The 23,199-nt window shown below is 37.4% G+C and overlaps 1 protein-coding gene across 2 annotated transcripts in view; it reads right to left on the bottom strand.

The window, feature by feature from the left end:
- Nucleotides 1–2,440: 2,440 nt before the first annotated feature.
- Nucleotides 2,441–23,199, bottom strand: part of LOC107673126 (activin receptor type-2A-like) — a 49,123-nt gene continuing 28,364 nt past the window's right edge. For both annotated transcript variants that reach the window (XM_016466599.1, XM_016466600.1), the window contains exons 4-11: nt 22,880–23,034; nt 12,375–12,518; nt 9,143–9,286; nt 8,725–8,870; nt 6,948–7,062; nt 5,824–5,962; nt 5,356–5,486; nt 2,441–5,269 (exon numbers count right to left, since the gene is read on the bottom strand). In XM_016466599.1, coding sequence (XP_016322085.1) covers nt 5,075–5,269; nt 5,356–5,486; nt 5,824–5,962; nt 6,948–7,062; nt 8,725–8,870; nt 9,143–9,286; nt 12,375–12,518; nt 22,880–23,034 — 1,169 coding nt within the window. In that variant the 3' untranslated portion in view covers nt 2,441–5,074. The remainder of the gene's footprint in view (nt 5,270–5,355; nt 5,487–5,823; nt 5,963–6,947; nt 7,063–8,724; nt 8,871–9,142; nt 9,287–12,374; nt 12,519–22,879; nt 23,035–23,199) is intronic.

Genomic DNA, 23,199 nt, shown 5'->3' with positions numbered 1-23,199 from the left:
TAGAAAGAGAAGGAATAAATAAAGAGAGAGAGTTATTTTTTTATTTTTTATTTTTTTTTATTTTATTTTTTTTATGAATAAGTCAAGTAGCTTCGAAAGAGATGAGTTTTGAGCTGTCGCTTGAAAATTGTCAGGGATTCAGCATTCCGGATAGGGGTGGGAAGATCGTTCCACCAGCCAGGAATGGTGAACGAGAATGTTCTGGAAAGTGATTTTGAGCCTCTCTGTGATGGTACCACGAGGCATCGCTCACTAGCGGATCTCAGACTTCTGGAGGGGATGTAGATTCGTAGTAGTGAGTGGAAGTAGGCGGGTGCTGAGCCTGTGGCTGTTCTATATGCAAGCATCAATGTCTTGAACTTGATTCGAGCCGCAACCGGTAGCCAGTGCAAGGAGATAAAGAGAGGTGTAACATGGGCTCTTTTGGGCTCGTTGAAGACCAGTCGTGCCGCTGCATTCTGAATCATTTGTAGAGGTTTGATTGTGCTTGATGGAAGTCCAGCCAGAAGAGCATTGCAGTAGTCCAGCCTAGAAATGACAAGGGCCTGGACAAGAAGTTGTGCAGCATGCTCCGTTAGAAAGGGACTGATCAACAACAACAACAACAACAATAATAATAATAATAATAATGTGACCCTAGACCACAAAACTAGTCATAAGCAGCACAGGTATATTTGTAGCAATAGCCAACAGTAGGCTACATTGTATGGGTCAAAATTATCGATTTTTCTTTTATGCCAAAAATCATTAGGATATTAAGTAAAGATCATGTTCCATGAAGATATTTTGTAAATTTCCTACCGTAATGTAATGTACCGTAACGTAATTTTTGATTAGTAATATGCATTGCTAAGAACTTCATGTGGACAACTTTAAAGGTGATTTTCTCAATATTTAGATTTTTTTGCACCTTCAGATTCCAGATTTTCAAATAGTTGCATCTCAGCCAAATATTGTCCTATCCTTACATACCGATACATGGAAAGCTTATTTATTAAAAAATGGACCCTTATGACTGGTTTTGTGGTCCAGGGTCACATATGGCATTTGAATAGCTGGAGGACACATACACTACTATTTAAAAGTTTGGGTTCGGTAATATTTTATAAAGTTTGTGAAATCTCTTATCAGATCAATTAATCTTTTCTAAATAGAAGTATGAATTTATTGCCATTAGTCATTAATTTATTAAATTAGCAATTATTAATAATCAATTTACTGAATAATAGTATTAAAAATAATGTTACTAGGCTCAAACATTTTAAATTTAGGGGAATAGGGAAAATCTTAGTCAAAATGGGTGTAAACCGAATTAGGCCAATTGCTGACATCTAGTGGTGTGTTCACACATAACAGCTATTCATCAAATACCTGTCAGGCTGGACAGTACTCATCCCAGCATCGAGAAAATATGCATGCAAGTATTTTTAGGTAAGTTCAGTGAGACTCAGTACACATTTGAGAGCAGTCACTATACTTTATTTGAGGGGAATAGTAGCATAAAATTTCATCTGTACATTATGTAACAATTACGTCTGATCAGGCCCTGAATGCGTTAAATACTCAAGAGAAAGGTGGACAAAAATGGCATGTCCAGCACAACAGTAATGCAGCTGCTCGCACCTAAAATGGAGAGTTTTGGTAAAGTGGAGACATTCACTTAATGGTGTAGTTGAGAAGAAACATAGTCACTGAAGACCGAAAAAGTGTGTCTGAGAGAAAAGACAGAGAGAGAAGCTGCTGGTCGAATCCCAGGAGCAATACTTGCAACGCTGCACCATGTTGTCTGTCGTGCTACACTGTTTGTTCAATCTTTTGAACGCTGTGAGTGGAAGTCTGAGGTAAAGGATTGATTCTTTAGTAGTGTTTTATCTGACTTTGTGTTTTAAAAATAGCATCACTTCTCATTGATCCAGAAAAGAAGAATGACAGTTGGGCCATGATATAAATTAATAAAACTAAAATACAGATGTACAAAATTAACATTAAAATATTTAATAATAATAATATCAATAAAGGATTTTTTTCTTTGAGACCTAAAAAAAAAAGCATGCTCTTTTCACAATCTAATACAACATTCATATGTACATACGGTGCATTATCATCCGAGTCTTCTACTAAACACGGGGCTTTTAAAGTTTGGCTTTCCATCTTATTCAACCTTCCCCCCCAGATTCCCCAACTAGAAAACCAAAAACAGACAGGGAACAGGACAGCACCTGGTGAAAACACTCTACAGGCCAGCAGCAGTCACTCAGTTTATTGAATCATCTGTAGTGTTTAGTCAAAAGTGAATCACAAGAACCTCACAGAGATGCTCTCAGACCAGAGCGCTCATCCTGCAAATGAACCAGGTACTTCAGCTTGATGTTATAACCAACTGACCTTAAATGCAATGACCTTTGCATCTACAGAGTCCAACTGAGGGCCTTGTTGTTCTGAGATGGCACAGGCCCCGTATTAATTTACCATCAGATGAAGTAAAACAGAATGAGCTGGCTGAGAATGCTACAGTAGAGAGAGAGATAGAGAGCTTTCATTGAAAGGGCTTGATTGTATACGGTTGTATGGATCTGAACATTGTCAAATGCATCATATTGTAAAAGAATTGTGAACTGAATCATACTTCACGATTTGTTCAGACAGGCAACAGAAATCAGATTTTGTATCAGACTCAAATCAGTTCAGATGTTCGTAGTCTGAATGGATGAAAAAAAACCAACACAAACATGAAATGCATTGTTTACAAACTGGATTCAAACCACAGCCATGTGGTTTGAAATCAGATTCAAATCAGGTTTTTACAAATGCGTTGAGTCTGAATGGTCAGATCACATCTCAATTCATTTGAAATTTTTTGGATTATTTGTTCAGACAGACAGCATATGATTTAGTATCTGATTCAAATCAGTTTAGTTGTTTGTAGTCTGAACGGGGGGAAAAGCACATGAAATCAGACAATTTTTACAAACCTGATACAAATCACATGAATATGTGGTTTTTAAATCAAATTAAAATCAGATTTTCAGAAATGCGTTCAATTGTCAGTTCAGATCTCAATTCATTTTTCACTCTTTTGGGGTGCAATGTAACTAAAATATTGAAAGCAAAATGAACCAAAATGAGCCACTGAATCATATTTCAGGACTTGTTCAGACAAGCAGCAGAAATCCAATTTAGTATCTGATACAAATCAGATTAGTTGTTTGTAGTCTAAAAGGGGAAAAAACCCTCATAAAAACCAGATTTTTATAAATAAACGTGGTTTGAAGTCAGATTAATATCAGTTTCAGTGTGAACAGTCTGATCAGATTTGAAGCAGTTTTTTGTTATCTGGATATATCTGGATATTGACTACACTGTCCGAACAAATTTCTCGCAAAATGATTCTAAAGATCGGATTTGAAAATCAAATTGGATTCAAGTGCAGTGTGAACGAAGCCAAAGAGCAGCAGCAGAGAAGCTGTTCTTTTGAAAGACTCTGCTGGCAGAGAGTTACTGCATGTGTTCGGTACCCATTACAGCATATTATTAGCTTAATACTCTCAGACAACCGGGCGTCATAACATATGCATAGCCTGACGTCGACTTCAGTTTGTGATGTACATTATGGTCTAAGCAAACTGCTATGCGCTTGGATTTTTACCACACTGGAAGTGGCCTGTGAGCTGTGAAACAGTCCCTGCTTAGGATGTTATTGCACATAATATGACCACACTAATAAGGTGTTATATTAAGGGCCCTTGCATACATAATACAACAAGGGTCACCAGAATGGCACCAGAGGGCTCAAAGCAAAAGGAAACGCTTCCTGAGACATACTGAGATACAGTTCTTGTAGAAGTGTGTAGAAGGTTGCCTGGCTGCTGATCTGAAACCAGTTTGACCATAGAAGACCAAGATTGGATGATTCCAAATGGAAATGGAACAAAAAGAGTGACGCCCCGAAGACAGGAAATACTTCAGATGAACCAATAATGAAGGGGTTTCCATGACTGCTAACGGGATCTCATGCACAAGCTCCACATGATAAAGGTTTGAAAAGCTAAGAAAATTAAAAATGAACCAAAAAGAAAGAAAAGAAAACAAGGCATGCACATACGTCAATGTTGTGAGGACACCGCAAACCTATATTGGTAAGTGCTTCTGTATTATGTTCACAAAATTCATATTTTCAGGGATTTTTTCTTCTCAACAGGTCTTGATAAAGGTCAAAATTTGTTTTAACAAACAAATGGTTACAATGCTAAAAGAACAAAAGTATCACATTTTAAACAGCAGGGCAACACAGAGAACAACTAAAAGAAAGAAGGCAGAACACTGGTTTATGAATGGCCATCGTTTCTTGGCATAATCTGTCATATAAAAAAAGTTTTCCCCGTATTTAAAAAGCTTCCGTGCCAAATGGAGGTCATCGAAAATCCTCTTTTTTATATCATATAGTGTTACAAAACAAACTTATTATTAGGATGAGAAACTGAGGTATACCTTGTCGAGAGGTTGGTGGTTATCTGACAGAAACTCTGAAAGCTTTCAGAGGAAACGTGTTGATTTGGGTTGTATCGTCACCCTTTCTGTTGATATCTGTACAGCAGCGTCACACTACACATTCAAAAAGCTGTTTCTTATTGGCATTACAATAGTCATTCATACGTACACATTAAATGTGTCTTTACATGGACGTTGCCCTTTTTTATACTGAAATGACACGAGTGCCGTGCGGCGGAGGAGTCTCGTTTACTCCTTGAATGGGAAAGTTTATTCTCATAGCAGAGAAACGACAACAAAGAGGTTCGTTTTTGATGTCGGCTTATAATCCATCCGTCCTTACCAGAGCGCCCCGTGGCACTAGTTTATATATACACAACACATACAATAACGTAGCTGGCTCCAGGTAAACCTGTATTAAACCCAGATTCTGCACAAAATGCATTGTCTGCATTTGCTCCAGCCGTAAGTACAGGACGATTATCCAGCATGTCTGAAGCCAGCCGTCAGAACTGCAGTCCACCACCATCCCCAACGCATCTTTTCTGTTCGGTCAGCCCGCAATTCACATGCTGATATCCTCCAGTCATAGGCTGGACTCCTTAGGGGGATAGTCCACATTGGTCACCATTGTTACAACGGTGACTATTTCCTCTGGGGCGGAGACGCTGGTCTGCCGCTGCATTTGGATCACACGCTCCTCGACGCATCCCGCGGAGAGACGCGCCTCAGCCTCATGGTCCCAACACTCCTCTATAGTCTCGCACAGCATGGCCAGACCCTGAGAGACAAATGAACGTGTTTTATATCAAGGATAATATTAACTTCATTAAAAGCTTGAGGTGAGGTTTAATGATGATTACGTACCGGATGTTTCTGCCAGCACTCCCTGAGAGTGGGCCGAAGCTTTTTGTGGACCACCACCTCCTGCATGTCTTCTAGAGTGGGGTGTTGGCCCACCTCCTCCTCAAACGGAAGCATGTACTCGTCCACTGGACCTTAAGAAGCAATAAACAAACATCTCAATGAGGTCGTCACACATGATGACCCTGTCACAACAGTCCCTGAGGTCTGCTTCACTGTCCACACCTGATCAATATTGTTCCATTAGACCAGACACCAATAATCGATAATAGTGAGCTTACTGCACTTACAGTGACAGGCTTATTCAGGAGCCCAAGTGACATACTGGAAATGTGTTTGTGTGATCAGGGAGTGCTGCCAGACCAGATTAAACTCAAATGTCAATCAAAATTGTACTATAAAATAACTGATATAACTGCACAGTTTGGTGTCAAAATGGTCTACGAGGAACAGCAGCTCACACATACGTACCATCAGACGCAGTGCAACGGGCTGCCAGCTCCCACAGCACCAGTCCCACTGCATACATGTCTATCCTGAGGAAAGCATCTCGCTGGAAGTTGATTGCCCCTTCCAACACCTCCGGGGCCATGTAACGTCTGGTTCCCACCTGGAGCACACAGAGAGACCCCCGTCTGGTTAGTATAACAGTTAACAATGGAACATGTACATGCATATAGTATGCCTTGATGAGTAGTGAATTAAGGGCAAGGGTCCAGCTGCCAGAGAACTATTACAATAAAGTATATGATGTTTCAATGATCTAGATAAGAACGATTTTTAGAACTATATCTTTATCGTTATCTTTATAGTTATCGTGCTTGGTGTGAACGGGCCTTAACACTTGAACAAGCCAGTAATAAAACGCTGTATATGTAGTGGGGAACTACCAGCACTTCGGTATCAAGTGAATACAATAAAAAAGTATTGCTACAAGTGGTTCTACAATCTTTCTGCTAGCACTGCAGTCAATTCATACATGGTTTAAATATGGAGGGCCCATCCAGCTGTGATTTACAGCCTAATAACAAAACAAAAAGTTGAATTTTATATTTGATTTCTTTTGTATTTAAATAAATTACTGAATGTTTACCTGAATACTTCAGACTGCTGTGAAAATGTGAAAAACTTCCATTTAATTTGCATCCTTGTTTTAATTGTTCTATTTGTTCATGATTTTATTACCACCTGTTTACCTGAATAATTTCTTTGAAAAACTTCAAGATGTGATTACTTAATTGAGAAACCCTTGAAGGCTACATGCCATGATTTTAATTGAATTTGTTAGCATTTATATTACTATTTAACTTTTTGCACAAAATACTTTTTGTGTTCAATAGCATATACATTTTTGTTGAGGTATTGAGAAAGAAATTTCACAGCTGATATGGTATCGACTACTGACATTTTGGTGTCGTGACAAGTCTTTTATGTAGGTAGCACATTAGACTTTGAGATACAGCCTCTGATACACCTCCATAGAATCATATTCATATTTAAACACACTTTACAAAGCCAACCCTCGCACAAAGGGCGGCACTTTACGGTCAGCACAAAGCTTTAGAGGATCTGAACAGTTGTCTTTCAACACTTACCTGCCCATGTGTGTCCCCAGCTGACTTTCCTGCCTCAAACCTCAAAGCCAGACCAAAGTCAGCTATACAGGCAGTCAGGTTAGACTTCAGCAGCACGTTCTTGCTCTTAATATCTCTGTGCACATATAATACAATTTTAAGCAAGTAAAAAGGCTTAAAATTAGTGTTAATTTTGTCAGCTATTTTCAATTTTAGTCTTAGTCCTGTGTTAAAATGTCCTTCTTAGTTTTTATTATATTTAGTCAACCTTATCGTATTTAGTTTTAGTCAACTAAAAGTCTCAACATTTTAGTCTAGTTTTAGTAAAAGAAAATCAATTTTGTCAGCTATTTTCAATTTTAGTCTTAGTCCTGTGTTAAAATGTCCTTCTTAGTTTTTATTATATTTAGTCAACCTTATCGTATTTAGTTTTAGTCAACTAAAAGTCTCAACATTTTAGTCTAGTTTTAGTAAAAGAAAATCTACCCCCGGTTTCACAGACAAGGCTTAAGCTAGTCCCAGACTAAAATGCATGTTTGAGCTGTCTCAACTGAAAATATCTTGCTCTGACATATCTTAAAATATGTCAGTGTCATTGTTCTGTGTCAAGATGCACCTGAAGAAAACCTGAAGTATTTTAGTCTTGTTTTAGTCAATGAAAACATGACATTTTTGCAATAAGATTATTATTAATTAACCGTAGACTTACAGCAGTATTAATTTTGGCAGCATTTTAATTTAGTCTTACTCAAATGTACATTTTAGTTATCATATTTAGTCAACCTTGTCCTGTTTTTGTTTAGTCAAGGTTAAGTCAACTAAATGTATGAGCATTTCAGTCAGATTTTAGTCAATGAAATCTTAGTCACATTTTTGTCATGCTGTATACTGGTAAACTGATAAACATCTATTTTTGCTCAAAATTATATTTGTAACGATTGTTGTCATTTGAGAAATTTACTTTTGCATTTCAGGTATCGCACTTTCACCAGTAAGCACAAATTAATAGAATGTGGACTCATAGGCCTACATGGTTTATTTTACCTCATCTAGTCTACTGATTTATTTAATGTTTTTTTATTATATATATTAATACCAAAGATTTATGCACTCTCTCTATCTACATTATGAAAACGGGTAAAACAAACGAAAAATATTATAACAGTGAATTCCACTAATTCCAAATTGCAATAGCCTATTTCTCTATTAAAAAAACAGTGGTTGAGTAAGTGCATTTATTCAGCAACCACAATCACAAACAATACAGTCGAGATCTCATGACAGAACAGACTGGCTGAGTGACGCTTTCATTTAGATTGCTAAACTCCAGCTTGTTTGTCGCTGTTAAAAATAACAGTATTTTTTTTAAAACATTTTAGTCTCGTCTTATTTCATTAACGAAATAGTCAGTTACCGTTTATTGACCTTATTGTCGTCTCATCTTCGTCTCGTCTTAGTCATGGGAAAAAAGCTCAACAAACTTTTTTTGTCATAGTTTTCATTAACGAAATTAAATTTAATTAATTAAATAATTAAGATATAGATTAATTTATAATTTATAAATTAATAAATAAATTAATTAAAATGCTCACAAAGATCCTTTCAATTTGGTTTCAGCTGTTTTTGTCTATACAATGAAAGTCAGTGGGGTCCAAAACTTTCACAGCATGGACCAAAAAAAAATAAAAAATCCACCCAATAAAAATGTGTTCTTGCACAATAAAATAAGTCATACAGTGTTTTCTCTTTAATATATCCAATGACCATAATCATTGTTAAAGAGTTGCACATTTCTAACCTGTGTGCGATGGCTGGTTTGTGGCCGTCTCTGTGTCCGGGGAAGTCAGAGTGCAAGTAAGCCAAACCCCTAGCCATGGTTTGAGCGATGTGACACAGCTCATTCCACGTCACTACGTTTGCCTTTAGGTAGTCCGTCAGGGAGCCCTGCACACAGACATGCGGACCAAGCATGGCTGTATATCAGCCTGCAGTGCAAAAAACTAAAACCTTTTCAACTCACAATAAAAGGAAAGAAAAGTATAAAATCAGCAATAACACTGACTGTGGATACATTGGGTGCTACCATGTCACATATATGTCACAACACGTAATCCCTGCTGATTATGATAGCAGAAATTAATTTGTAAACTTTGAGAAACTAAAATGGATCTACAACGGTTCCGCCAATACTGTCCAGCCCTCATACATCTCCACACCTTTTCATGGTAAGCTGTGATGAGCCACAGCTCAATGTCCAGGTTACTTCCTCTCTTCTCTGCCCCAATGAACTGCAGAATGTTTTCATGCCTCATGCCAGGGAGATTGTAAATGTCATACTCGTTCTGCCATGACAGCTTGTCCTGAGAAAGACGCAAAGTAAATAGTTATTACAGCACACCGGCATGATGGGCAATCCCCTAAAAAAAAAAACTGCACTCCATCAAAAACGCTGTTCCACCAGTAAGCTGACAGCAGTAGGGCTGCTAACTGACCATTAAAATAATACAAGTTGATACAAGTTACAGAGCTTTAGCTGACATTCACAGACAACTCAGATTATGCAAGTAAGCAGTAATTTACCAGAGCAAATTATTACAAGATTGATTGACGGATGAGACAAATTATTTCCCTCACACCAAACTCTAAGCTGTGGAGCGAGACAGCTTCTGTTAGCTCCGTTTCTACTAAGGATGCACATTTTTATTTCATGACATAAATATTTATCTTTATATTTTTACACAATATTTAATTCATGTATATTTAAGGAAGGAAGTCTCTTATGCTCACCAACGCTGCATTTATTTGATCAAAAATGGAGTAAAAACACTGTAACATTGTGAAATATTATTACCATTTAAATAATGGTTTTCTATTGTAATATATTTTAAAACATAATTTGTTCCTGTGATGCAAAGCTGACTTTTCAGCAGCCATTACTCCAGGCTTCAGTGTCACACAATACTTCAGAAATCATTCAAATATGCTGATTTGGTGCTCAAAGGGCCCTATCATACACCCGGCGCAATGCGGCGCAAGCGTTTTTGCTAGTTTCAGCCCGACGCAGTTCTCGTTTTGCCGTCCTGCGCCGTGTTGTTTAAATAGCAAATGCATTTGCGGCCATTTGTGCGCCCATGGGCGTGCTGGTCTAAAAAAAGAGGTGTGTTCAGGCGCATTGTTGGCGCGTTGCTATTTTGAGGAACTGAAAATAGACTGCGCCATAGACCAACTCAAACCTGGTCTAAAGTCTGGCACAATATTTTTTTTGTTATTTAAAGAGCGCATTAGTAATATGCGCCTATAGGCGGGTGCACAACGCACGTACACTTTGTTTATTACACACACAGGGACGCGCAGCAGCACACAAACATTTTTAAAAATGAAAAATTACATACCGCCATGTAAATAGCGAACACGCCATGGCACGAGCGCAACTGGCTTTTAAAGGGGATGGGAGATGAGACTCTGATTGGTTTATTGCACGTTACGACCAGAAAACACCCATTACTCATTAAGAGAATAGGGACAACCCGTTTAGACCATGACCCTGGGCGCGCCAACCTTTTTCCCGTCGTTAAACTAGCAAAAGTGGATTCGGACAGGCCCTGAGTGCACCTGCGCAGTGCACTTTAGACCATGAGCTTAGATCATTGAAATAGGGCCCAAAATCTTTTATTTGAATTATTAATGTTGAAAGAACTTGTGCTGCTTAATATTTTGCGGAAAGTCATACATTTTTGTAGGAATCTTTGATGAATAGAAAGTTCAAAAGAACAGCAGTTATATGAAATAGAAATCTTTTGTAACATTATAAATGTCTTCACTGTCACTTTTGATGAACTGAATGCATCCCTGCTGAATACTAATTTCTTTTAAAAACAGCGCCCACTGAACACTGTTCTGTTCATATTCTGTTTAAAGTCATAGTTAATTACAAAAGTTACAATATTTATTTGATAAATAAATAATTATATAATTTATGTATATTTAACTATATAAATATTAAACATTGACATATACAGCTTTTACAGGATAGGTTTGAATATGGAAGATGTATAGTTTCCTGTTCACATTCTGTTTCATACGATTGCATCATCTTTAGGGTTGGGTACTGAAACCCGGCACCGGTCCCTATGTAACCGGTATGTACTAGAACCAAATCAGAATGCAGATTTCGGTGCCTCATTTCGGTGCCACTTAAATGCCTGAGCGATTGATTTAAATATTTGTCCTGGTTCTTCGAAATGGACGTAAGAAGCATGGGCGTCGCTCATTTCGGTGCCATGCCTGAGCGATCGATTGAAATATTTGTCCTCTGGTTCTCCAAAACAGATGTAAGCAGCATCATCACAGGCACCGCATGTGAAAAAAAATTCCTGACTGAGAAAATGCACGTGAACTCAAGTCAGAAAGCTCTAATAATACAAATCCAACACATTTTTGTAGTAACGCTAGTGTCCATGTTGTTTTCACATTCTGACTTAAAAGCACAACTCGGGAAATGAGAGCATCCGAGGAGCACGTGAATGCAGTAATTACACTTGCTCTGATGGCAGCAGGTAGCCTTCCGTTAACTAAGCTAAATATGCTTAAATTAAAATGCCTAATGCTAACCTTCCCTTGTATTCACATTTCTAAACCTGTTGTCCAACAAAAGAGAATATTATAACCTTTTTACTCTACAACACCAGTCAAATGCTTACTTTTGTGATCTGATGTGACTTCTTGTCACAGAATGAGGCAGAAAATATGTTCCATAGGCTACTTTAAAAAGAATACATTGATTAGCAATGGATTATAAATATACTTTATTATAAAATACCAGAGATGGCTTGAATAACACAGATAAACTATATTGTCGCAGTCGAGTGTTTATTGTCTTTGTTTTATCATTCAAAACGTTTATATGTTCTGTTTACTCAGTTACAGCTATAATAGCCATGCCTTTGTCCATATAAGGGATTTCCTGGAGGGTCATGAGTTCCTACTTCTGTGACTGGATATGTGGATTTTCTGTGCGAGGGCGCCCTCTGGCATGCAGTATGAATGAAACAGACATCATGTGTTTATAGTGCTAATGGCCAATCCATAATTTTTTGGGGAATTTTTATTTATTTATTTATTTAATAAGTATTGGTTCAGGCACCGGAACCGTTTTAAAAGTATTTTGGCACTGGTTTTTGGCACCGGTATCGAAAAAAACCTAAACGATACCCAACCCTAGTCATCTTTGCTGTCAAGTATCATAAATTTGAAATATTTTACAATACTCTCAAATTCAGTTTTGTTTAAATCACATTATGTGCTAATATTGTACATGCAGTGCACGTATATGTACTTCACAGGCCAACACATGGCTCAGCTCCACGTTTGGCTGTGTAATTGTTTAACAGGTTAGATTAACTCATCAGCTTTAGGAGCTGATTCTCTGGCCTCGGGTCCGCGTGGTACCTGAATGGGGAAAATCTTCACTGCCACATAGTCATTAAGCAGCTGAGCTTTCCACACACAGCCAAAGCGCCCCCTAGCTTTGATTTCCAACAACTGCAGAGGCTTCTGGACCAGGGTGGGAGACGGCAGCATGGGTCCAGGGTCCTGCAAGACAATAAATAAGGAAGTGTAAGCCATTGGGTTGGCTGAACAGAGCATCTGAAGGTGTAATAACTGCTGTAGACTTCATCACTATGGAGACCATCGTCACCCAGCTCGTTTCACAGCGACTCTCTAAATCACAAGCTGGCTGTGCTGATTTCTGAACAACCTATGCAGTGCCATCACTAACCACCATAAGGTTATTTCAATAGGATGCGTGTACAAAGAAGGGCCATTCAAAGTGCCCATTACAGAAGGACACCGTTTGGAAAGAAGACCCTGGATTAACCCGTGACTCTTTAAATAAAACCTCTCTGTTACGTTGATTGCTGGTGCCACTGGTATGTTGTGATTCCCACTTTAAAGGAGTTAAGGGTTCATGCTAGATTTTATATTCAATTTCATATACTTCCACTCATATACATGCAAACGAAGGGGAATGGGTACACAAGCACATGCAAAGATTTTGTCTTCTGCTACACAATAAACTCTGACCTGTGAACTGGCATAGAGAAAAATTGTTTGACCAATAAAGGCTTAAAACATCCAAAATAACTTATTGGATGAAAATCAAACATGGAGGAAATTCTAATTTTGGAATCCTGTGTTATAGACACTACCATTTAAAAGTTTAGTGTTGGTTAGAATTTTTAAAAATGTTTTGAAGTAGTCTCTTCTGCTCTCTAAGACTGGGGAACTTTTTAAGAAGACAGTAAAACATAACATTTAAAATATTATTACAATAACTAAAATAAGAGTTTTCTATTTTAATGTTTTTACATTTTTTTATTTTATTTCTTTGATGACAAAGCTGTATTTTCAGCAGTCTTCAGTGTCACATGATTTACTCCAGAAATCATTTCAATATGCTGATTTGGTGCTCAAGAAACAATTATTATTATTATTATTATTATTATTATCAAAGTTCAAAATGGTTGTGCTACTTAATATTTTTGTGAAAACCGTAATACATTTATTCAGGATTCTTTAATGAATAGAAAATTATTTATTTGAAATAGAAATCTTTTGTAACTTTATAAACGTCTTCACTTTAAATTGATCAATTTAATGTGTCCTTTCTGAATAAAAGTATTCATTTCTTTCAAAAACAGAAAAATACAATCTTAAAAACCCTGACATTTTTTACGTTAGTGTAAGACAAGTTCAAAACAACACAGTTTCAGTTCAGAAGAGAAACTGCATGAATTTAAGCCATTAATCACCAACAATAAAACTGTTACTATCGTAAAAAAAAAAAAAAAAAAACTTTTTTTTTTTTTTTTTTTTTTTTTTAAGTAAAATGAGCACTTTACAATGGACCACACCCATTGTTATAAGAAAAGGGAAGTGGAAAGAATGTAAGCCCAGCAGAACACCTGTTCATTGCATTAGGATTGTAACACGTTGTGAGAACACTGAGGGGTCTCATATGGCCATTATAAATACTAGAGCCCGACTGATATGGGTTTTTTGGGGCCGATACCGATAAGTTTCAATGGTTTTCCATAGACTTAAGCTTTAAAGCGTTTCATCCAGGTCGCCAGTAGCAAACAATAGAGCACACTCTGCTGGACAAACTAAGTAATTATACCATTTCAAGCATTTTATCTGCATTATATGTTCTGTAAAAAAAAATTTCATATCGGCGGCATATTCGCCGATACCGATATATCGGCGACAGGCTCATATCGGCCGATAATATCGGCAAAACGATATATCGGTCGGGCTCTAATAAATTCTATTGTGACAGATACCATACCTTATGAAAAAACATGCAAATAATACTGGTTGTGGTGTGTTAAATGGGGTAAAGGTGGACCATGTCATGCAGCTGAACTGCATAAAGCTTGGACAGAAGGGGCTTATGGGAGTTGCAGTTCAGAGCTTGTTAAACATAATCCATAGCTTCTGTAAGTGGACCACAGATTTGATAAGCAGCTGACCTAGTTTGTGGGTGCCGTGAAAGACACTGGCATGCCATTACACCTTGAAGGCTTGAACCTTTCTGAACATGCCTTATGTAAGCAGAGACATTTAGTAGTTCATCTAAATGCACGAGAGTGCGCTCAAACCTGGTCTTACACCCAACATGACCTTTTCTGACCAATTACCCTTTGTCAGCAAAACACAATAAACTGTTTCCCGCTTATCAAATAAGCTAATCCCAATTATTCAAGTGAATCAGTGCAAGAAAGCAATATAGATGGCATCTGTAGGCACGGATCCAACCCCTGCCGGTGTGCTTGCTGTACTTGGCATACAACTCTCCAAAACGTAAAGAGTGAATCCACAATTTTCACATTAAAAAAAAATATATTTTTGCAATATATAAATATAAATGCAATACATAGTAATACATACAGTATATAAACGAATAAATACATGTTTTTTCTAAAAAAAAAGTACAGATATGTGTTATATAAATATATAATGTGTTTATTTATATAAGATAAAAATATATAAAACATTTAAAAATGTATATAAAACAACAATTTGTTTAATTAACTTAACTTAACTTAAATTCCACACTGCAACACTTTCTTTATGGTCCTAAAAACCATGTTCTTTTTTCTTTAATCAAATATAAGTAAAAATAAGCAAAATATAGCTGGAAGACAAATTACCCGATTACATTCTTCACAGGTGTCTTGTGAAATTCCCCTTAAAACTCTGTAACAACCTACTTCCCTTTGTTAGTCCTATGTGCTTGAATAGAGAAAAAGAGCTTCATTTGGCCTCCTTTTGAAACAAATGCCCAATAAGTAGGTAGGATGAAGAAAGACTGTCCACAGAGCACCTGCTGGATTGTGGTTTGGAGTTCAGGCAAAAGTAGAACAAATGCAGAACAGGCATGTTTTTATATGTGGCCTACATTTCCACCAACTGAACATGGGGGGGGGGCACGATTGTTCTGAACTGAGACTCCTTAGCATATGGATCTGGGTTGTTAACTAACTTTTTCCAAGTCCTCAAGGAAACAAATGCTGGAGAAAAGTACATCGCATGACTGTGGGTGGGAGGAGACAAGGTTAAAGAACAGAACATCCATCACGCAGAGAAGAAAAACACGAAACGGTGAGGACGCAGGCGAGAAAGCAAGTACTTCTGAGATGGCAATGCTTTGCTGTTACACAAACCGAGAGAGTCGACGCAAAATGAGGGAGAATGGAGGTATGGGAGGGACTGAGCTCCTGAGGGGCACGTAAAGAAAACAACCCTCACACTGACCTCACACACCTACACCCACACGGGTCAGGGTCATGCTTACTTTTCCATTTGCCTAAACGTCAGTCACTAAGCAGACACCAGTCATAAACATGACGACAATAGGTCTTACGGGAAGTGTTTGCCCCTGGGGCAGCGGCCGTTGATGGAGGCACAGACTGACATTTTTAAAGCATTCCTTTTCTAAAATAGAGAAAAAGAAAAACAACACAGGTAATTTAAGAGGGCTATCTGTCTATCCAGACGCCTGTGGCAGATATAGTATGTCAGAGTGCAGGTTACTGGAGTTGTTTGGTTTATTCAGTGCCTGAAAATAAAGAGACCAGTGGCAAAAGTCCAGTGGAGACAATTGTTTTGCATGTGACTCCCATGTGAAGCATTCATACAGGTATTTATTCATACCACTGATGTCCTTAATTCTCATTTCTCAGCCTATACTTTGAATTGGTGAACTGGTTTAAAAAAAAGATAATTTAAGCAATACTTCTTCAGATATGTTGTTTGCTTTCTTTTATACACAAACATTCTGTATCAATCAGGTCACAGTCAGTTTGTTTTTGAATTCAGCATACAAGGACAACTCAAAGACGCGGCTTCGTTATTTTGTGATATGTCAAATACCTTCAATTCAGACGTATTCATTCATTGATGGACATGTTTATATTGATTCATGTCTGAATAGTTTTTAATACATTGATTAAATTAAACCTTTTTTTATTAGGACTGTTAATAGGACTGTTATTAAGTCTACTATAAATATGTATGGAAAAAATAAGATTTATCTCACCTAACAGAAAGCAACCCTCAACAGACACCTTGGCAATTGAATCGCCATTGGCTAGTTCACACACTGGCGAGTAAAATCTGAGAATTGATTAGCCATTGGCTAATATTAGACATCATTTAGTCGCCCAGAGTGAAGATATAGTCGCATATGAGAGTGATTTACTCGCAATGTAGAGGGTTGAGAAAGCCACCCTAAGGTCCATGACTATTTACCAAGACTATACTTTAAGAAGAACGCACAGAATGCACCTGGGATAGCTTGAAAATTTGGGGCCTTGAAAATTTTGTGGGCTTTTGATCTCTTGTGAATTATTTACATACAGGAATTCATTTGGAAGACACATTTAGACCAAAGCAATACACAACGGTTTGCTGTAACAAATGGAAGCGTAGGCAGCATATATACAATGTAATGCAGAGCTAAATCCTTACAGAACTAAATGGACTTCTTAGTGCCAGAGTGTTTCTTATCAGTACTGGCACACAGGTGGATAAAAGCATCAATGTGATGTTTTGTATTAAACCTTCAGGATGGACTCAATCTCAAGAGGAATCAGGCAACAATCTTTGGCTCCAGAAACACTGAATGACCAGTTGATTTCCTTTACTTGGTCTTGGGCTGCCCAACATTACGGTTCAATCACCCTCTGGGAACACAAAGCGATTTAAAAAGGGTTTAAAAAGGGCAATATCTTACACTTCTGCAGCATTTTATTTCCCCCTGAGGTCCACTTATAATGTTAGTCAAGGTTTCCTGGTCTAAAAGTGAAATATCCTGGCCATAATTCAGTTTTTCCTGACCATTTTCAACTTTTTTTTTCTAGCCCCAAGAAAACAGGCTGCTTTCACTGTTAGTGTGATATGGAAAGTGATTTCTATATTATCACTATACCACTGCATTACTTGCTGGGAGGGAAAAATCCAGTTTTACAATACTTTTAGTTTTAAAACTAGCAAGGCATTTTTATATTTTGCTCTTGTAAATTTATTTAGCTCATGGACGAACATCTGTCAAGAAGCACATTCATGCAAATGTAAATACAGCTCAGGACTCATCAGGGAATAATCTTAGTTCATTCCAGTTTTTAAAAGCTTTGCCTCTCTGGCCAAAACTGCAAACGAGTGCCGCAGAGACCCACAGCCTCACATCTTTCAAAGGTATCAACCCACTGATTTTTCATGTGTATTTTGTGTGTGCTGAAATGGAGAATGTCCAAGGGGTGACACTGATGCAATATGACACTTTGCCATGAATCTTTCAATATGACTGCAAATGTTTTATAGGTTAAGTACAATAAAAGCACTTTAAGCTGTTCCCCATTCCCACATTCATAACATTCATCTTTGCATACATTTGCTGCATGCTTGGAGACGTGCATTTTTAACCTCAGTACTGCCATTTTACCATGCACCTAAATCAAGGGATCTCTGCCGGAATCCCCTGAATCAGAGAGGATTTCGTTTTTGTTATCCGTGCACTGAAAGTCAGAACATCACAGATTGATGAGGCAATGTGCAGGGATAAACGCAAAATAAAACCAGTGGGATATTATAGGAAAATGTGCTAACAAAAACAAAGGGGTGCTTTTGATATCAATGAAAAAAAAAAAAGGTTTAAAATGAGGTTCCAACATAATCTTGAAAAAAAATAAAAATAGATGAATGAGTCAGGCTTCTCTTACCTCTATCATTATATGAAAGGCGTGCTAGTTGAGGAAGGAAAGAGGAAATCAAGTGTTAGTTTTAGTTTAACGTATATGAGATGGAAAGACGTGATGGGGAATTTAACGATTTCTTTAAGAACGAATAAATGTGTTTCACTATTTCTGTAGGAACTTTCACTTGCTGGCCAACACAATACAATTTTACAGGTTAACCCAATTATGTCTGTCCAAAAGATTTAACATTTATGTCAAGCCAAAAGATAGGAACACCACTTTGTTATACTTTTTTTTTAAAGTTAAAATACTTTCTTCTACTTTACTGTGCAGAGACTAAAAGTAAGGCATTCAGAGGTCGTTCTTGTCTGAAAACGTCCTGACATAGCAACATTTACTCAACCAATGGCTTGTGTTTGGGATGGGACAATCTATTTGTCCAACCAATGATTTGGGGATTTTTTATTTTATTTTTGCAATTCTGTTTGGTGCCACTTATGCTGTTAAAAGCACATGCTTCACAAGATAAAACAGCAAAGACTGATGCAGGTGTGGGCCTCAAGTAGATATTCCAATTAAACATCTTGCCTCATGTTTTTTTTTTTTTTTGACTTGTCTGTGATTTTAACATCGTGTAAGTGAATATAACTGAAAAGAATGAACCTTCAGCCCCAAGGACACCACTCAACGGTTGCCGCTTATACCTGAGGCCAAATCTGCATGTTACAGCAACTGCCAGACTTGTACAAGATTCTGAGAGACTTTACCAAATAAAACTGTCAACTAGGAACAATTCCGAATATTTCAAAAGAAAACACAAAATATTTTAAAGAGTTCAAAGCAAAAGTTTAAAGAAAATCGGGCATAAATTGTTACCATTCAGCAAGTAAAACCGATCTGCATTCCCATTCATAGATACAATATAATATTGTACCCTTGACAGACAACCAACACAGGAACAGGAACACTTTAACCATGACTTAAAAACTAAATGACAATAAGAAAATAGTGTTTTCAGAGCTGTGGTGCAGCAGTTTGCACGTCTTCCCTCCCCATATACCAAAACATTTCCTGTCTAATTCAATAAACAAAAACACAAAGCACAAAAAAGGTGAGTAAAAATAAAAACGGTGATTTAAGTAAAGATAGATGTGGAATGAGTTTAGGCACATGCATAAGAGCTAAAATATGAATATATAAAAAAAGAGGAAATTCTGCAAAATGCGTGTAGCTGCCTGAATGCCCTTTCCTTCCAGAAACAAAAAATTCCCGTCCTCACAGTGAAGCCAAGCACTTAATGCAGTTAAAGCACACTGTGCTCTCTCTCCTGAGGGGCATGTTAGGTCTTGGGTCCTCGTAAAATAACCGTTAAATAATCAAGAAGCTACTCTCTGCTTTCTAAATGGTATGAGACTCTAAAGTGGAGGCTGGGGGCCAAATGTTTCAAAAGAAGACATTATTTTTAACTACATGCTTTAAAATGGCCTGAGAATTGATGGGGAAACATTTAAATCAGAGCTATTCAAAACAATGTTGATGACAACTGCTAACGGCATCATAAAATGATTCTCATCTATGTTGATAAAGTGGCCAATGTAAATGCACACAGCAACCACCATCAGGCCACCATGCACAGTTAAAGATGGGCCTATCTAAATGAGATGTATCGTGCATTTCCGCCTTGCAGTGTAAATGTTTATAAAGATCATATCAGTGAGTAAAATAACTAACTGCCGAAGTTACAGGAAGACAAGAGAGGAGTCTTTAACCAAATAAAAAGAGCAAACAGTAATAAATATCAAGTCAGACAGCTCTCACGTTACTCGTATTTAGCTTGAGCTGTACAAATAAGTTGTGAGAGTTTAGCTCATCTAGCTTAGCACTAAACACTAGAAAGAAAGGTTATATCACAAATGGAGCAACCACCCTGTAATAATAGTGCCTCTGAAAGTCAGAAGAAAGCAAAATGTTATTTATCAACAGACAGTGAGCAAGCTTTTGGACAGTAATGGTTTCATCACTGAAGAAGAAAGAGCACTAAAGGATTTTTCTGCACTCAAATGTCTTAGTCGATGAAACAGATTTTCAAAGAAATTACATTTCTATGCATTTCAAAACAAGCAGATTTCTTTGTGGCACTTTGTGAAATGCCACATTTCCTGTCAACACGTTACAAAATCGTTTCTGGCAATCTTGCAATGTTTGTGACGCTGTAGAGTGACAGCTAGAGCCAAAATTCGTCTCGAATTCGAAATGATCGATCAAAACAAAAAGTACATTTAAAGGATTGGGGCCAGTATGATCATTTTGCTCACTAAGACTGCATTTATTTGCTCAAAAATACAGTAAAAACAGTAATATTGTGAAATATTATTACAATTTAAAATTACTATTTTATTTTTTAAATGTTTTTTTTTTATAATGTGATGACAAACCTAAATTTTCAGCAGCCTTTAGTTTACTCTAGTCTTCAGTGTCACATGATCCTTCAGAAACCATTTGTTCCCCTTTTCTTTAATTTTGAAAGATTCTTTGATGAAGAGCAAGCTCAAAACAGCATTCATTTGAAATATAAATCTTTTGTAACAATGCAAAATCTTTACTGTCACGTTTGATCAGTTTAATGTGTCCCTGCTAAATAAAAGTATTAATTTCTTTCAAAATAATAATAATAAAATAAATAAATCACAAAATACAGGGTTCCTACACATTTTCCATCTGAAAATTCCATACTTTTCCAGACTCAGATGTCCAAACTTCTCAGTAGATTTTCAGACCATATTTATTTAACATATATGATTCATTGAAGCTTTATTTTCAGCTTTATATTTGGTATGTAGTACAAGTCCTCTGTGTTTATTCATTGATTTTCTCGAAGTGACAACATACAGAGCCCCTAAAAAAAACAAAGACTTTTGCATGCACACGGAAACTATTCACATGCGTATGGGAATTTTGTTCGAGTGCTTACGCATTACAATTTCTAGTTTTATATATACTATAACCTATTTCCTTTGTGCGTCACTGCCATCTTACTATGTAGAAAATGAGAGCATGGATGCACATGAATTAATAGAGATCTATTTGCTCAAAATTTGGTAAATAGATAATATCAAGGACTAATGTCCAATTTAATGCATCCTTTGTTGACGAAATGGGCCGATGGCACAATACGGCTGTGTGCTTTGTCCTATTTGCCAAGTTCAAGGGTATATAAAAAAGACCGGTACTGTAAACAATTGTTCAAAATTTGCCTATATTTAGAGCAGTACATCATATTTCAAGGCCATAAGTCTATTTGCTGATGGCGCAATCAAGCTCAGTTTCTGTGTGCACACAAAAGTCTGTATATTTTTTTATTTTTGCAAACATCCTTTTAGAGGCTCTGTCATACAGTCCTAAGAATATCGTGAGAAGAAACCCAAAACCCGACTATAACCTGCATTTTTGAATTCATTCAGTCGTGTTTGGCAATCATCAAAGAATCATTAAACAGCTGCCATGAAAAGATACTTCTTGTATGATTAATTTATTTTCATTAAATTCTTAATTTTCTATTATAGAAAACTAAAATAGGGGCAAAAGTATGGAAATACAAATATTTTTCTATACTCTGCTTTCCTTTTTCCATACTTTTCCAGACCTGGAAATTACTCAAATCAAATTCCATACTTTTCCAAACGGCGTAGGAACCCTAAATGTTCTCTTGCTCCAAAACGGCTTTCTTTTTCACCAAACCCCCCCTCCCCCCCATGTTTCCATATCTCCTGCCCAACCACTGTCAAACCCCTACAATTTTTCTAGTTGATATACCATTAGGGAAGGTGCAAATGCAGTTTCATATTAACTAAGTGTTGTAATAGTCCCTGAGGCCTTCTGACGGCTGTATGAAGAGCTAATAAAGTTCCCTACATATCAAAAACATGTTTGGGCTGATCACGATACTCAATATCAGCAGCGCTATGGGGATGGTTCATCTGTCAGAGCTGGCCTACATAACCCTGAAACTCAATCGGGGAATTCCAAATGCTCACCTGACACTAAGGTAATCCTTTGTGCTACCACACAGACCATATATCAGCCCAGCACACATAAATGCATCTACTCTGAGCTGCTAAAGATGTCCTGCAAGGCTAAGGATAAACAGTAAGGATTTTTTTCACGCTGACCCAGCAGTTCAGATTTTGACTTCACTAGCTAAATCTATAAAGATCTATTGTGTAATTCAGAAGTAGATGTGAATCTCAACACTAGTCACACACGGGTAAAGGTCACCTGATTGCTCATGTCTTGTGTTATATTCTGTTATCTCGTCTTTCTGGTGGGAGAAGAGGGCACTTGAAACACAACCGTGTCCTGACAGATCTAGTTTGATTTCAGCTGACAGTGTGTTTGAGCTTAAGTGAGTGTGACATTGAGCACATTAGATCCCTGAAATCACTGTCATTCACATCAACAGGAGGTGCTGCCCAGGGGAAATAACAGCTCCCAATAGCACTGTTTCTAGTGGCATGAAAATGTTCTGATACACTGAAACTCAAGAGCTACAGTGATAAGAGCAGATGGGTTTTGCAACATTGTGCTGCATGTGATTCACTGACATTAGTGTTTCACTTCAAAATATGGAAATACTTCTCTCATTTTACTAAAAGTGAATCAAAACACATGCATTAAACAGTAGAGATATCAATTTACCTGGGTAGGCACCAGAACAGGTGGATACGCCAGCTTGTGATGTCGATACATCCAGAAGGAGAGCAGGACAATGGCGGTGATGCCCATGATGGGCACGATGGAGTACAGAAGGGTACTGAACAGTGGTGGCTTCTGGGTGAAGGGGTTAGATGTTGCTAGGGAGAGAAGAAGAATGAGAGAGATCAGTACCGATCAATGCTTTTTAATAGGTGCACGATTACACTACTGTTCAAAAGTTTGGGGTCGGTAATATTTTTTACGAAGTTGCTTTTGCTCACCAAAGCTGCATTTAGTTGAACAAAATACACTAAAAACAGTAC

This window comes from Sinocyclocheilus anshuiensis, unplaced genomic scaffold (genome assembly GCF_001515605.1).
Source record: "Sinocyclocheilus anshuiensis isolate Anshui unplaced genomic scaffold, SAMN03320099.WGS_v1.1 scaffold496, whole genome shotgun sequence".
In the NCBI taxonomy this organism is placed as follows: Eukaryota; Metazoa; Chordata; class Actinopteri; order Cypriniformes; family Cyprinidae; genus Sinocyclocheilus; species Sinocyclocheilus anshuiensis.
The sequence above is the reverse complement of the archived record's forward strand: the minus strand, read 5'-3'. Positions and strand labels throughout refer to the sequence as shown.